At 39.4% G+C, this 16,988-nt stretch overlaps 1 protein-coding gene across 1 annotated transcript in view; it reads right to left on the bottom strand.

Moving 5' to 3' along the window:
* Positions 1–14,626, bottom strand: part of LOC134216519 (uncharacterized) — a 43,734-nt gene extending 29,108 nt beyond the window's left edge. The window contains exon 1 of the mRNA XM_062695412.1: positions 14,178–14,626. Within this exon, the coding sequence (XP_062551396.1) occupies positions 14,178–14,504 (327 nt within the window). The 5' untranslated portion in view covers positions 14,505–14,626. The remainder of the gene's footprint in view (positions 1–14,177) is intronic.
* Positions 14,627–16,988: the final 2,362 nt, after the last annotated feature.

Here is a 16,988-nt window from a genome sequence, read left to right as displayed (position 1 = left end):
GGTGACTGCCGCGTTTTGCCGGGATCCTTTGACGATCGCAAACGTCTTCTTCACTATTTAACTGAGAAGCGCCATAAATTCTTCACATACGACGACAAAACTGAGCGATTGTTCAAAGTCGTCTTGAAAGGTCTCCCCAGTGATGATAAATCACTGGATGAGATTAAAATTGAAATTTCTCAATTACTTGGATTTTCACCAGTCCAAGTAATTAAGATGAAAAAGAAATCCCATTCTGGTACTTCCCAGAGAGGCATTTCTCAAGAATTTTATTTAGTTCATTTTAACAAAAGTGAACTAAATAATATGAAAAGTTTGGAAAAGGCCTGTATTATGTCTCATGTCCGTGTTACATGGGAACTTTTCCGCAGGCCTGGGGGAAATTTCCAAAACCCCACCCAGTGCCGTAAGTGCCAAAAGTGGGGTCATGGAACCAAACATTGTCACATGGATGCTAAATGCATGATTTGTGGTGGAACCTCTCACGCCAAGGACGCATGTCCTGTGAGAGAAGATTCCAATAAATTTAAGTGCGCAAACTGTGGGGCAATCATAAATCCAATTTCTGGGAATGCCCTTCACGCAAAAAAGTTTTGAATTCCCGTGCAAAATTGATGACGGGAAATTCCAATCGGATCCCAGATTCGACGGGTAGAAATTTTTCAAACGCTCAAATTTCGAAACCGGTTACCGGTCGAGCAATTCATACCCACCACAATTCACAAACAAATTTTGCCGCTCGTCAACGGGTAGCAAGCACTTCAGTAAATTCCAATTTTTCGAATGTACCTACGTATGCAAACATCGCTGCTGGTAGACAAAATTTCTCTTCTCAAAATGAGGTTTATACCCATGTCCCAACGGAAAATAACGGTCATGTTGCCGATTCAGGTAGCATGACTGCTTCCGATTTTGATTTTTTAACTGAACAATTGCATCACATGATTGATTCAATGTTCAAAGCAAATACCATTCCTGAAGCTGTTCAGGTTGGTATAAAGTACACACAAAAAATTGTTATTGGACTCCGTTTCAATGGATCCAAATAATTGTGTGAAAGTTCTAAATTGGAATGCCCGCTCTCTAAAGGGTAAGGAAGATGAATTATTCAACTTCCTTTCAGTTCATAATGTGCATATTGCCATTATAACTGAAACTTATTTAAAACCAGGACTCTCCATTAAAAGAGATCCAAATTATTTTATCTACAGAAATGATCGTCTTGACAGCGCGTGTGGTGGGGTCGCCATTGTCATTAATAGACGAATCAAACATAAATTATTTTCTTCGTTTGAAACCAAAGTTTTTGAAACCTTGGGAGTTTCTGTTGAAACAAATTTTGGACAATTTTCCTTCATTGCAGCCTACTTGCCTTTTCAATGCAATGGGCAGCAAAAGAATTTGTTGAAAGCTGATCTTCAAATTCTGACTCGCAACAAATCAAAATTCTTCGTAATTGGTGACTTCAATGCCAAACACCGTTCATGGAATAATGCTCAAAGCAATTCCAATGGTAAAATTTTATTTGAAGATTGTTCTGCGGGATATTATACTATTCAATATCCCAATGGACCAACTTGTTTTTCTTCCAGTCGAAATCCTTCTACAATTGATTTAGTTTTAACGGATTCAAGTCAGCTGTGTGGCCAATTGGTAACTCATGCTGACTTTGACTCTGATCATCTTCCTGTGACATTTGAAATCTCACAAGAAGCCATTTATAATCCAATCAGCTCTACTTTTAATTATCATAGAGCTGATTGGGATTTATATAAAACGTATATCGATAGGAATTTTGATGTTGATATTCCTCTCGATACCAAAAGTGATATTGATAATGCTCTCGTATCTTTGACAAATTTAATTGTCGAAGCCAGAGGCATTGCAATTCCTAAATGTGAAACTAAATTCAACTCCATTATTATTGACGACGATCTTCAGCTACTGATCCGTCTTAAAAATGTGAGAAGAAGGCAATACCAAAGAACTCGCGATCCCGCGTTGAAAGTTATTTGGCGAGATTTGCAAAATGAAATTAAAAAACGATTCGCTATTCTGAGAAATACCAACTTTGAGAATAATGTCTCGAAGTTGGATCGAAGATAGAAATTAACGAAAATTCTCAAAAAACTCAAAAGCCAATTCCAGCGCTTAAAGAGGGAAATAAAATTTTATTAACAAATGGCGAAAAGGCTCAAAAACTTGCTCAGCAGTTCGAGAGTGCCCATAATTTTAGTCTAGGTCTCACTAGTCCAATTGAGGATCAGGTTACACGGAGCTTCGAAGACATTCTCAATCAAGAGAATGTTTTTGACCCTTCGTTGGGAACTAATTTGGATGAAGTGAGATCTATAACTAGAAAATTTAAAAATATGAAAGCCCCGGGTGATGATGGTATTTTCTACATACTTTTCAAAAACTCCTGAGAGCTCTTTTTTCTTTTGGTTAATTTATTTAACAAATGTTTTCAATTGGCATACTTTCCAGATAAATAGAAAAACGCCAAAGTTGTTCCAATTTTGAAGCCGGACAAAAATCCAGCTGAGGCTTCTAGTTATCGCCCAATCAGTTTGCTTTCTTCAATAAGCAAACTGTTTGAAAAGATTATTTTAAATAGAATGATGGTTCATATTAATGACAATTCTATTTTTGCTGATGAGCAATTTGGTTTTCGCCATAGGCATTCAACCACCCATCAGTTATTAAGAGTAACGAATTTAATTCGGCTCAACAAATCTGAAGGATATTCGACTGGAGTTGCTCTTCTTGATATAGAGAAAGCATTTGACAGTGTTTGGCATGAAGGTTTAATTGTAAAATTGATGAATTTTAATTTTCTGTACATCATTAAACTGATCCAAAATTATTTATCAGATCGCTCACTGCAGGTAAACTATCAGAATACTAAATCTGATAGATTACCTGTAAGAGCTGGTGTCCCCATGGCAGCATACTGGGGCCCATATTGTATAACATTTTTTACTTCTGACTTACCTGATTTACCACCAGGGTGTCAAAAATCTTTGTTTGCAGATGACACAGGTCTCTCAGCCAAAGGGCGAAGCCTTCGTGTCATTTGTAGTAGATTGCAAAAAAGTTTGGATATTTTCTCCACTTACTTGCAAAAATGGAAAATTTCCCCGAATGCTTCCAAAACTCAGCTTATAATTTTCCCACATAAGCCGAGAGCTTCTTATTTGAAACCTTCTAGCAGACATATTGTCACTATGAATGGGGCTCCAATTAATTGGTCTAGCGAAGCTAAATATTTAGGACTTCTGCTAGATCAAAAATTAACTTTTAAAAATCACATTGAAGGCCTTCAAGCCAAATGTAACAAATATAGGGTAACCGGCGGTAATGTTGGCCCTGGATGTAACATTGGCTCATCACGCAAATTAATCAATATTTCAGCGATAATACGTCGATTTGTAGTGAGATTTTAATCACTGCTTCTTTAGAAAAGTGTATCAAACATATATCTGCTTCATAAATCTAGATTTATACACTTCTTAAACTATTAAAAGCAATTATGTTGCGTAAAAAATCACTTTGACTCGGTTTTTTAGCAGCCATGTTTCGTTGACTTACGCAGGCTGGCTGTACTAGAGTTTTTCTTTTGCCCAATAAAAGAGTTTTCTGAATGAACATACCTGCTTTCGCACATCAGATGAATGGATAACAAGCACACTATGTCAGCTATCATTTTTATTTCACAATTTCTATTAGTATAGCGACATTATCAACCAAAACTTTTCTGGACAATACTGGGGGCACCCGTAGTCAAATGTTGGCATGCGCTTTCGATTTGTAGCAATACGTTAGTATAGGTGAAACTCTAAAATCAAAACATTCTCACCAATAACCCGTACTGGAGAAAATAACCGAAAGCTGCAGATAGATAGAATATCCGATGCTTGCGATTGAGATGCTGAGAATTTTTGTAAACACAGGTGAATCCACTCAGCGGTTAAGTTTCATTCACAAATTACATAACGCTAAAATCAACCCACACCAAGCCTCTAGTAATGCTCAATGTATTGTAGAGTTCTGAAATTTATAAAGTCCTTAACGCTCAGACAAGTACCCTCCCACAACCTAAAACGTCATGTAGTTTGTGAATGGGTTGATACTTTTCTCGAAACACGATATAATCGCTTTCATTCGCACAACATACTAAAAATAATTGCCTACCTTACGGCTTCCAAATACGATTCAAGCGAAAGCGATTCAAGCATCAACCTTTTGGGTTCATTACACCATTTTCTTCATAATTTCGCAAATAAATGATTCAATTAGTGTATGAATATCTTCTTTCGCGCGAATCCTACAAACATTTTTTCATTTAATAATGGAACGATATAATGGATCGTATATTTCATTAGATAAACTTTCAACGTCATTTCATGTGAATAATTTCAAGTCAATTTACTCGACAAATATCTTCATCATAATTCAGATCTACTATTGCTTGCAAAAAGCATTTTGATCTGTAAAATGATACCGAAAAAGTATTCTTTCAACTCGGGAAGTTGAAACACGTGAGAGATTTGAGAGAATTCACAACAGCTGATCGATATAGAGAGGAGTGTACGCACGTACCAATCATGAAACTTCAATGCAGGCAGAGTTGAAAACAAGCATCCAATAATTGTATTTATGAATAATTGTGTAATAATATCAGGTAGTTGGCTCAGTTATAACTGTTTATGCACAGTACAAAGCAAGGAATTGCATAGAAAAAGTTTTACAATTGGCTTTCTTCAGTAGTGCGATATGCATCATCCCCACATAAAGCATTGTTTACATTAAATTTTTGGAAAAAAGTTTCTTTGAGAGTATCGCGAGAGCGAGAGCAACACAACTGCCATGGTTTCAACTAGCAGTAAATCTCAAAATTATGCGGCAGCCAATAATTAACGTATGCAATTTGTTTGAAGGCATAACATGAGGGCTAGAACATGTAGCCTTTTTGCAATTGCAATTTTTAATACTGTTTTCATTTTTCTTTCTTTCTTCACTTGCAAATATGGTAAATATTTGGGAAATAAATGATTCATATAATAGTATTTTCGTTAGCATGTCCTTGGTAAGCATGCTATTGGGGGAATCAGGAACCCACTCTCACAATCCGTGTGGTAGTATTTTACATGCAACCAATTAGAATTCACGCTCAATCAGATGATTTGATTTTCTCTATTTGTTTGCATGCTGCCTTTATTCAACGCAAGCAAAATGACTGGTACTACAAACAGCAACCCATCTTTATCTTTCGTATGTTCGAAATCAACAATCACTCGCCCCAAGTGGGCTGAAAAATGATCCACCTGATAGGGACAAGGATGCCGACATTTTGTCAATTTCTCTCGAGACTTTCGCTGGTTTAAATGAGATATTGCGGACATTCATCGCCGTTTTTTGCTATTTGGCGTCAACACCAAATGTAAGCAAGCCGGTTGGTGGAATAATTCTGGTTGGAAATGCAATATATGAAGATTTATAACGCTAAATGTGCTCAACCGTAGCATAATGGGCCAAGGTTTGAGCCGTTACCCCTATTAAGTGTCTATATCCACTTATAAACAGAAAATCAAAACTTTGTCTTAAGAACAAACTTTTGATTTACAAACAAATTTTTAGACCTGCCATGTTGTATGCTGTGCCAATATGGACTAGTTGCTGCAATACCAGAAAGAAGGCACTTCAGAGGATTCAAAATAAAATTCTGAAAATGATTCTGAAGTTGCCTCCGTGGTATAGTACCAATGAACTTCATAGAATTTCTAATATTGAGACATTGCAACAAATGTCCAACAAAATAATTTCCAATTTTAGACAAAAATCGTTGCAATCTTCTACAGTCAAACCTCCATGAGTCGATATTGAAGGGACCATCGACTCATGGAAATATCGAGATGTGGAATAAAACATCCTTGAAAAGCTTTTTGCAGGGACCATCACAGTAACCCAGAAAATAAATTTTAGTATGGAATAATTTGCTTCCATGAGTCGATATCGAGTCATAGAACATCGACTCATGGAGGTTTGACTGTATTGCAACGATTAACTCCTTGTACCCTTAGTATAAAATAGGTTAAGATTAGTTTAAGTTGAAAACATTGTAATTCCTACATGGTTCAATTCAACCAGAGGAAAAATTCTAACTGCCAGAGGCAATTGAAATGTATTAATAATAACTAAAAAGTAACATAGCAAATAAGGATGATAGTGTTAAGAAAACACGGAACACCTAGTCTAAGAGATAAATGCATGTATTAGATAATTAGCAAATAAAATTAATTAAAAAAAAAAAAAAAAAAAAAAAAAAAATACTGCGCTACAACACTCCTTTGGCATGCACAGTCCACACTCAAACCATCATTTGTGTTCAGCCATCATTGGGGGTTGTGGTCATGCTTTCAAGATTTTACATAGCTGACAATTTCGGTGAACCTTGTTGAAAACAGAATGGATTCTGGGAATATGGTATTTCTGACTAATTTTATTCATTGCCGTTTCATGGTTAATATGTCGGAACCTTTTGATTATATTCGGCAACCGGCAATTGTTTTCGATAGTAGGATTGGATTCTTCACTGACTCTGCAGCATATTGGCATGCATAGATATGGCTTCGCATCCGTAAACCTCCAAGTTCGTTGATCATTAGACTCAATTTGAAGAGTGGGCTGGATTTTGACAATACACCCTTCCACTTTCGATGTGGTAACTCGGAATCGCTATGAGAAAGTAGCGTCATTTATTCTAGAAATGTTTGGCGTTGAACTTGGTTGTAGATGACTTGCTCTGCACGCTGAAACTTCTCCTGAGCTAGTGGACCAGAACGACTTGGCGAGCGTGGGGCGTACCCGAGGATGGAGAGATGTAGCCTCGAACCGTGCATTGTGGCGTCAAATTGTTGATTCAGTGTTATCTGTTTAGATGTTAACTAAATAAATGAAATGAATAGTGGACCAGTGATCGGAGTTTTCCTTGGGATTGTACTCCTTTTACTCCGCACGAAGTTCTTCAGATGTGGTACCAGCCAGTGCTTCGAACTGTGGCCAATAAAACTTCTTCAGGTGTAGAAACTCTAGGCTTTTGTTATTTGGTACCTTCATCCGCCACGTTCAACTTGGTTGGAATCCAATTCCACTCGCTTACCTCGGTAGTCTCTAGAATCTCGCCAAATCTAACTGCAACGAATGAGCTGCAGTGTCGATTATCATTTCTAATCCAGGAAACTGTGCCTTTCGAGTCTGACAAGAAAAAACGCTCTCTAATTTTTATCTGATTTGACTCGCAGATCTTCTCCGTCAGACGAGATCCGATGACGGCAGCTTGCAATTCAAGGCGCGGTATGGACAAATACTTCAACGGCGCCACACGTGTCTTCGCACCTATTGGTGCACACTCAATCACACTGTTTTCTTGGAACCGTAGATAGGCTACTATTGCATATATCCATTCTCGCTAGCGTCTACAAATACGTGGAAAAAATATTCCTCCGAATGTAGTCTTCACCCGATAGCAGCGTGGCACCTGAATTTTCTCGACTGTGGGTAAAACTTGTAGCCAAAGCTTCCACTTTTCGATCAGGTGAACAGGAATTTGTTCATGCGAACCTACACCGGATCGCCACACTTCTTGCTAAAGAATAATAAATAAATTCTCCATGTAGTCGAGCTGAAAGCTTGAACGTTAATATGTCTGTCTCAGTGTTCCACCACATTCCCAGAATTTTCTCCGCAGCGATCTCCGAACCCAGTTTTAAACTCCGTTCCGGCAGTCCAAGTTTCGTCCACGCACGTCAGAACCTTCCTGGAACTCGACAACCAATTACGTCGCTCGAACCCATCTTGAGAATGAATGAATTACTGCTTTTTCTTCGTGTTCAACACTAACCAGCATATCATCCATGTAGTGCGCTTCCTTGATACACCGGACAGCTTGCGGAAACATTTCTTGGATCCTATCTGTGTTAGCGTTCTTCACATACCGCGTGCAGCTGGGAGAACAGGATGCTCCGCAGGTCATCACTTGCATCTCGTACCCTTCAGGTTGTAGACTGCGATCGCTGTCCCTCCACAGGATCTTCTGGTTGTGTTGATCTTCATGCCTGACCAAGACTTGGTGGAACACTTCACGAATGTCCGCCACGATAGCAATTTTGTGCTGATGAAATCCGTAAAGCACCGCCAGCAGAGACGGCTACTGATTAGGATCCTCCAACAGTCGCTGCAGCATCCCAAACGATTCTAATCTTTCCAGGTTTGTTGGGATTAGTTACCGGGAAAATTGGCAGATACCAGTCTCTTGGATACTTTACTGCCGCTTCAGCAGGAGTTAATTGTTTCAGATAGGTACCCTTTCTGCAAATATTCCTGTATTCTGATTCGTAACGTGTCTGCCAGCTGTGGTTCACGATCCATTCTCTTCTCTAAACAAACCAAACGCTTCATAGCCATGCCTCTACTGTTCGGTAACGTTGGATTGTCGAGCCGCCACAGTAGTCCTGTTTCAAACCGATCGCTCTGCAGGCTAGATTTCGATCGAAAAAGCTTCTCTGTGCGCTCATCATCTTTTGAAACCAACGGTTTCAATGGCTTATAGATTCCTAAACATTCAATCGAAAAATATTCTTTCAACGCTGCGTTCAGGCTGGTTTCTTCGTCGCTCCTTCTTCTTCTTCTTATTGGCATTACATCCCCACACTGGGACAGAGCCGCCTCGCAGCTTAGTGTTCATTAAGCACTTCCACAGTTATTAACTGCGAGGTTTCTAAGCCAAGTTACCATTTTTGCATTCGTATATCATGAGGCTAACACGATGATACTTTATGCCCAGGGAAGTCGAGACAATTTCCAATCCGAAAATTGCCTAGACCGGCACCGGGAATCGAACCCAGCCACCCTCAGCATGGTCTTGCTTTGTAGCCGCGCGTCTTACCGCACAACTAAGGAGAACCCCGTCGCTCCTACACGAACATATTTGAAGACCTTGGAATGCATTGAAGGCTGCCTTCGTGATTCTTGGTAATTCTGCACAAGGACCGTAGACGATCCAGCCGAGGCGTGTTTTGGCTGCCGTTGGTTGGTTCGATTTTCCTTCCCTACTGTTTAATGCATAACCTTAGTGACAATTGTCGACACCGATCAAGATCCTTGGAGAAACTTCTTCGTATGAGTTGATCGTCAGGTCTTTTAAGTAAGGGTGAAGAGAATTGGGACATCGCGACTGTCTGTGGTGGAAGGGCCAAGCTCTGAACGGTGTGAACCCATAGGCATCTCGTAGACTCTCGTTCCATGTTGCACACCAGAAATCTTCATTGTTACAATTGCCGACTTCTTCTCGTAAGGGCCTTGCTCTGGTGTCCAGTTCAAGAACAATGGACAAGCTGTTCCTTCGATGTTTAATTCATCCAACATACTCAGTTCCATAAACAAAGAAGACGAGCCGTCATCCTCGGCCATACACAGTAACCGGAACGTATCTGAATAGCACTTTGTTGTTTGTGATGATGTGGATATAGCAGCTTTGCGTTGTTGTCTCTGTGTTGACTTCCTCCGATGTCTCTGCCGAATGTGTGAGAACAGTAGCCGGCTTGTATCTGAAGTCATCATGCAACAATTGATTTTGCATAAAGCTACATCCATTTCTGCCACATGGCATTCGAACTTGATAAGATCCGAAATGCTTGAGCGAGTACTTTCTGCATAGCTTGAACTCTTGAATCCCTGATCAACGATCACTAATAGACATTGAGTTGAACCGCTCACAGACTTCGAACGATTCGCAATTTTGTTTACAAACAACACATTCTCGAACTGTAGGTCTTGCATCTGACTTAGGTACCATTCCCGATTCCGAATCTGCTGTGTCCATATGTACGTTCATAAACTCGTTTCTCCGGCTTCGTTGCTCACCCTTTCAGAATGCGTTGATCGACGATTACCTCGCTAGCCGCTTCTACTAACTACCCCAGCCAGTCTCCAAAATCTGACAGCGTTACCTTCAACGTTATATTCTCTTCATCACTATACCCACACATACTGGTCGAGCTTTGGTAGCTTGTGTAGAACAAAGGCCACTCCTCTGGATTACCGGAGAATACAGGAAGATCACGAGCCACTGCCTGTCGAGCTGCAATCTGACTTCTGCTCAGCTCGTTGAAGACATTAAACGAGGCATGAGCAGCATCCGTCGCGTTTGGAATCGTTAATCCGAAGCCTGCGGACTGTGCATTTGGCTGAGATTCTACTCCACCTACTGCTCCCGTCTCATTCCTATTCCTGGATCGCTGTAGAAATGCAAATCGTTCTTCGATATGCCTTCTTTCCATTGCTTGGTTCTCATCCAATAACTTCAACTCCAAATGTATTTGATGATCCACATCTTCGGTGACTTGCCTGTTCTCCGACGACCAAATCACTGTAGAACGGGCCTTCGGAATGGCTCCAGCATACATTGCACTATGGTCCAGGAAACAGATTTACGCTGAAAGATGAATTTTACGCCAAAACTATATTTTTTAGAAAAACCCAGATTAATCCACCTAGCGTTGGTGGTGCCTTTCTCACATTTAGTTAAGACACCAACCTTATATGGGGTTTATATGGTCCGATGTACCATTTTTTTCATAACTTTTGAATGCAATGACCGTTCGTTATAAAATTCAATAGTGATCAACAAGGCTTTGTCCCCTGTCGAATGGAACTTGTTGCGAGAAAATCGGTTAAGGATTACTATACGAAAAGTTGTCTAATGTTTTTTATAGCTTTTGTGCACACACATACACACACATACACACATACATACACACGGACAGACAGACATGTGCTCAGCTCGTCGAGCTGAGTCGATTGGTATATAATACTATGGGTCTCAGAGGCTCCTATAAAAAGTTCGTTTTCGGAGTGAAATGATAGCCTTTCGGTACAACTTTGGCAAAAACTGTTGTTCTACAAAATTGTTCGAAATAGTAAGGCCATCATTATGGTTCTACCAAAAAATAGGGTGGCCCATCATATAAAAAAATTAGATTTTTTTTTAATTTCTCAGAATATTAAAATGTTATGTTCTACAAAGTTGTAGCGCAGCTTATTCCAATCAATTTTGCTAAAAAACTTTTTGTGTAGCTCTTAAGTTGGCTGATTTAGAGCAATTTTACCTAATTGGATTAGGGTGTACCTCAAATAACAATATTTTTATCTGCTTTTTTTGTTTTAGATTTCTCGAAAAAGTCGTCTTCAGTAACTTAGCTCAAAAGCTCAAAAAATGCAACTTTGATGGGTAAATATGCTCAATATCTTTTCCGATCAAAAGTTATAATCTTTTTTCTGTCAAAATTATTTTTTTTTTCATAAGTTGATATCTCCGGTTAGGGCAATACAAAAAAATATATTCACACGGCATCAGAAAGAGAAATTAATATTCTTTATTATGTCAAAAAATTGGGGATAGGTTATTTTTTATCTCAAGTTTCACCAATTTTACTAAAATCATGTTTTTTTAAATAAATTGATATAACTCGACAAATGAAGAAGATACAGACGATATTCTTATAGCAAAACACGCGTTTTGAAAAGCTTCAAAAGTCTTCAGAAGATGACATTCTCAAGAAATGAAAAATAAAAAATCTACAGCTTTAACACTTTTTATAAGTTTTATCATTATCATCGTATTGCAAGATTTACGAGAAAAGATGCATTTGCGGTCTGAAGCATACTTTTCAGAAACAGAAAAACGATTATAACTTTTGATCGGAAAAAGATATTGAGCATATTTACCCATCAAAAGTTGCATATTTTTGAGCTCTAAAAGTCACTTCAAGACGACTTTTTAGAGAAATCTAAAACAAAAAAAGTAGATCAAAAATACTGTTTTTTTTAGGTACACCCTAATCCAATTAGATAAACTTGCTCTAAATCAGCCAACTTAAGAGCTACAGAACACTGCCCTTTCTTCTTGCCTCCTTCTTTGCATTGAAAATTGCTCGTGCTACCATTCCAAGCGTTGACTCCAAAGAACCTTCCTGTAATTTTCGTCCATCTTCTTCATCCGCTGTTCAAAGTGTACTTGCTGGGCCATTATTTCCCTCTGCAACAACTGCACTTGCTTCCGAAGCTCTGCATCACCGGATTGATTATTTGGGGCAGCATTATTGTCAGACTTTGGGATCGATGACTTCAACGGATCCCGTGCCCTGAAACCTGCACATTTAACATACGACTCGCTCCGCGACACTTGCTTCTACACCCACGCAATTGAAATGAAACCACTGCTGTCATTGATCAGTGATCACACATCACCATCAAACTATTGTCCAACTGCTCACACATTGCACAATTTGACTCGAGATTGTGCTGAAATTCTTCCAGAAGCAAACAGTTTTTTGGCTTGTGGCGCCTTCAAAATTGAATGCTCCACATTTAAAGAGGCCTAAAATTACTCAACCAACGCTTCCTAGATGAGTAAAAATCTTCAGGAAGGAAGATTGAGAGTTTTGGAAGACGACTTTTCAATAATGCTTGTTATTTGGGGCTTCGTTAGACTACGATTTTTCGGGAATTGATGCTGACGAACTTTCTGCTAAAACATATCAAAATCTCCAAGAACATGAAGGCTCTGTGTTTCATCTTGATCTTGGAGCTTGCACACTTCCCGGGCAGAAGCCATGAACAGAATAACAAAACATGATATGGACTTGATTAAAATAAGAGATAAAAGAACAGGCAACAATATCAAAAATTTGCACTGAAATATCATTTAAATATCAATATATGCTATGGATAAGAACAAACTAATGGCACATGATATTGATCACTTATTACAAATAGCATAACTTGATCTTCCCATGATATTTTAGTGCAAAATTTTGATATTATCGTCTTATCTTTTATCTCTTATATCAATCATGTCCATATCACATTTTGCTATCTTATCAACATTTGATATTAATGTGCTATTTTCGTCTGCTCGGGTTTAGTGACCAGTTCTTCGATCACCGTGTGCTGGTTTTCAATCAGTTCCTTCGACTTTTCATCTCATCCTCGTCCTAAAAGCTGCATAGGCCTTACAACTGAATATCTCCACATTACGTAATGCTTTCAACATCTTTCTTTTCTAGTCATTCGGACATTATCCAAGTGTCCAAAATTTATCGTGAACAGACTTAACATAAGATAAACTCGGAATCGATGCAGATGTTCCATGAACCAAGTTTCAATATAGTGGAAGAACTCTTGAATCATATTTTGTAGATATTTTATAACTTCCTGGGGGCAAAGTCGTTGAGCTTATCATTGGTACCGATGCTTATGCATATAGGACATGTTTAAAAGAATTAACCATTAAATTTTTCTTTCCGAATCAAAGCATTTTTGAATAATCATACTTCTCACCGTTCGCATTGTCGTATACAGAGATCGAGTAGTATAATCGATTTTTACATTATTTTTCTCTGGATTCAAATTGAAGGTCCAGATTATTGATATCATTAGAAACATAATAATACAAGCGGAGTGCAGCTGAGTAATAATCCTGTAAGATGAGGATAGGCGGGCTGCTCACATAGACTTTCCCTCTATTCCTAAGGCTGATTTTTTCCGACACATTTTGACATCAAAATTGAACCAAGCGTCCATACATTTTGGTTGCATCTAGCTTGAAGAACGTTCTTTCGGTTTGTATTTATTGCACTATTTTCAGGTTTCAGACAAGACAATAATCAAATCATGATTTTCAACATATCCAGCGTTTCTAGTATGATAAGAAAATTATTTTGAGCTTTTAGTGGAATGTATTAATTTTAGACGAGTTTGTACAATTTCATTTAATTCCACCGCTTGATTGTACCTTTGGCAGATACGTATATCGATCTCAACAGTAAGGTCGTCTTCAGTGTCTCGTACTTAACTTGACAAAGACGACCTTATTGTTGAGGTCGAAATATGTATCTGTCAAAAAAAAAACAATCCAGTGGTGTAATTAAATGGAATTTTACGAACGTTTCTTATGACAAAGTGATCGTTCCAGTGTTTTACAATTATGCAATGCTAGACTTGATTCAGCCACATCTCTATAAAAATCTAATCCATAATCATACCCACAAAGAAAGTTAAAAGATAAATGCACATCATTGTACGACAAACATCTTTCTTCCACTTCATTAGCTTACCTCAGCATTGACATTATAATCCAATGGGTTCGAACTTAGCTCCTCCTGGGCACTGTACACATACTCGTGCTTCTCGAGCACTCTCCGGAAGCTGGGAAAATTATCGTCGTTCAGCTTTGCCGTTCCATTTCTCAGAAAAACCACCACCGCGGCCGCATTCGAGTACAAGTCCCGAAGAAACTTATCGTCGAGTGCCTCCAGTGCGGAAACTTCGACGTCCTTCAAATCGCTCACTCCCCAGAACAGGAACGGACCACTGTAGTGACCCAGCGCCGGTCCCAGAATCGATCCCAGCAGGATTACTGCACTCAAACTAAACCTGAACATTACGCTACCGCGACGTATCGCGACGAGAACGATATTTATAAATGGACACACTTGGTTCTACTTGATTCGCAGCGAGACCGTGTAACCCAACAACCGCGACCGAGCTGATGGGTGAAAATTTGTGCAAAATCGACAGAAACGGGTCGATATTTTGATCACGGCGTGTTGGCCCCGAGTGCGCATGTTCCTTTTGTGGAAAGAGCGGACCTAATTGCTGATGTCTCACTTCTACCAGCGGATTGTTTTCAAACCGGCACCACGTGAAGGGATTGTTTGCGAACAGCTGTTCAGTTTCTTGAAGGCGAAGGCGAGTGCTGGCGATGAGGGATATTGAGACGTTGAAATTTCATCGAATTCAATCAGTTGTTCGCTGCGGTCAGTAACGAACTTTGATGGAGATCGACATAATAATCAAAAGATCTATATATATCCATTGATATTATTCATCGAGCCATGAATATAGCGGAAGTAAATGGAATAGTGCAATATTTTAACCTAGTAACATTTTCCCCTACGACGCTCAATATTCATTAACCATCGAGATCCGTTAAGGAAAGTTAGAAGAAAATTACATTTTCTTTTCCGATTCTTTAGTAGCAATAAATATAAATGCTATCAATTATTTCTCTGCAAGAATGCATCAGAATAAGAACCCAGGTAACCAATAAGCATTAAAGTAAGCACTATAGTAGCATTATACTGGCATTGCATATGCTCCATGCTGTAAATAAGCATTTCGAAAACCTGGCTGTTCTAAATAAGCATTCTCAAAGCAATCATGAGAGGCATAGTCTTATAATAGCATTTGAATGCACAATGTTGTTTTTCGTTAAGTGCAATGGAACAGCAACATTAGTGCGTCTTTAAGGCCTGTAGTGTTCATACGTCAAACGTTTTCCAATATGGAACCATATAACCGGGACTATTTGTTCAATGAATTTACATTTGAGAATAGAAATCGGTACTTTCAAAATGTTTTTTTCCATTCCGACCATTGACAGGAGTACTTGTCGTTAACCTAACCCTGTCACTGATTACATAGTTTAGCTACATTTGATTATTCTATTGTACTATTTTCGGTGGATGCATTAAAGCAGCACTACTGTAGCTGTTTCATTGCAACTGGGTATAACGTTTGTGACGGTGGCATTCTGACATGAGTTAGATTAAGTTTCAATGTTCCTGAAAGGGGGTTTTGTTCATGTTAGGCAACAATATTCGCACTACCATCTCTCTCTTATGGGCCAGCTGGTAAAATGTAAAAATGTAAAATGTAAAAAATGCCATTAAAAAAACCTTTTTTCTTGTTTCTAAAATTAAGCATTTATTCAGCATTTCGGATGCTGAATAAATGCTATTCAGCAAAATTTCTATTTTATCGATAAAGTAGGATTGAGCATTTAAGCAGCCATATATTGGGCCAAAACCTGCATTAAAATAGCATTGAAGACGACTATAGGGCTTATTGACATTTAATGTTTTGCAGTAAAGGCACATATAATGCCACTTAAATGCTTACTGGTTACCTGGGTACGTAATTTTGTATAATTAGATTTTTAAAAGGTATAAAAAAATCTGAACAATTTTTATCCCTGATGGATCCAGGACTACTTTAAATAGCTCTTGGTAGTCAGTGTCAATGAATGTGCTATATTCATATGGTTGGATAAGGGTATCCGGGTATCCGTCTAGCATAGCTCTTCTTTCGACGTCGAAACGAGGACACACGAATAGTATGTGCTCTGCAGTTTCGTCAACACCTAGGCAGTCAGGGACTCTCCGCGTGCCCAAACCTGTGGAGGTACTGCCGGAAGCAGCCATGGCCTGACAGGAATTGTGTCAGATGGAAGTGAACTTCTCCATGGGGTCTCTCCACCCAGCTCGATATGTTAGGTATCGGCCGGTGGGTCCACCTGCCTTTAGAAGAGTTATCCTACTCGCGCTGCCATCTGGCAACCGAAATCACCCTGATGCGTTCGCGGGCTCCTCTGGTGCCCCGTAGCCCGAAACACTCCTCGTCTTCCCGGATGACCAGCCCGACTGTCATCATGCTCGCAGTCACGCAGGCTGCATCGTGTGATACCGTGCGGTAGGCAGATATCACTCTGAGACATATTAAGCGGTACGTGCTCTCCAGCTTCCGCAGGTAACTGGTTATCCCCAGAGCTCTCGCCCAGGATAGGTCGCCATACCTAAGAATAGATACGGCAACGCCTGCCAGTAGCTTACGTCTACTGGCACACACCTTGGAACTGTTGGACATCATCCTCGATAATGCCGCAACAGCAGTCGAAGCCCTGCTGCACGCGTAGTCGACATGGCTGACGAAGGTCAGCTTGTCGTCTATGACGACCCCAAGGAGCTTCAAACTCTTGATGCGATCGCGACTTCACCCATGTGAATCACTGATTGTTGAACCGACTTGCGGTTGTTGACGATAATCACCTCCATCTTATGTTGAGCGAGCTGCGCTCATCATATCCT

The sequence above is a fragment of the Armigeres subalbatus genome, chromosome 1 (assembly GCF_024139115.2).
Source record: "Armigeres subalbatus isolate Guangzhou_Male chromosome 1, GZ_Asu_2, whole genome shotgun sequence".
Taxonomy (NCBI): Eukaryota; Metazoa; Arthropoda; class Insecta; order Diptera; family Culicidae; genus Armigeres; species Armigeres subalbatus.
Note: the sequence above shows the minus strand (reverse complement) of the source record. Positions and strands in the feature narration are given on the sequence as shown.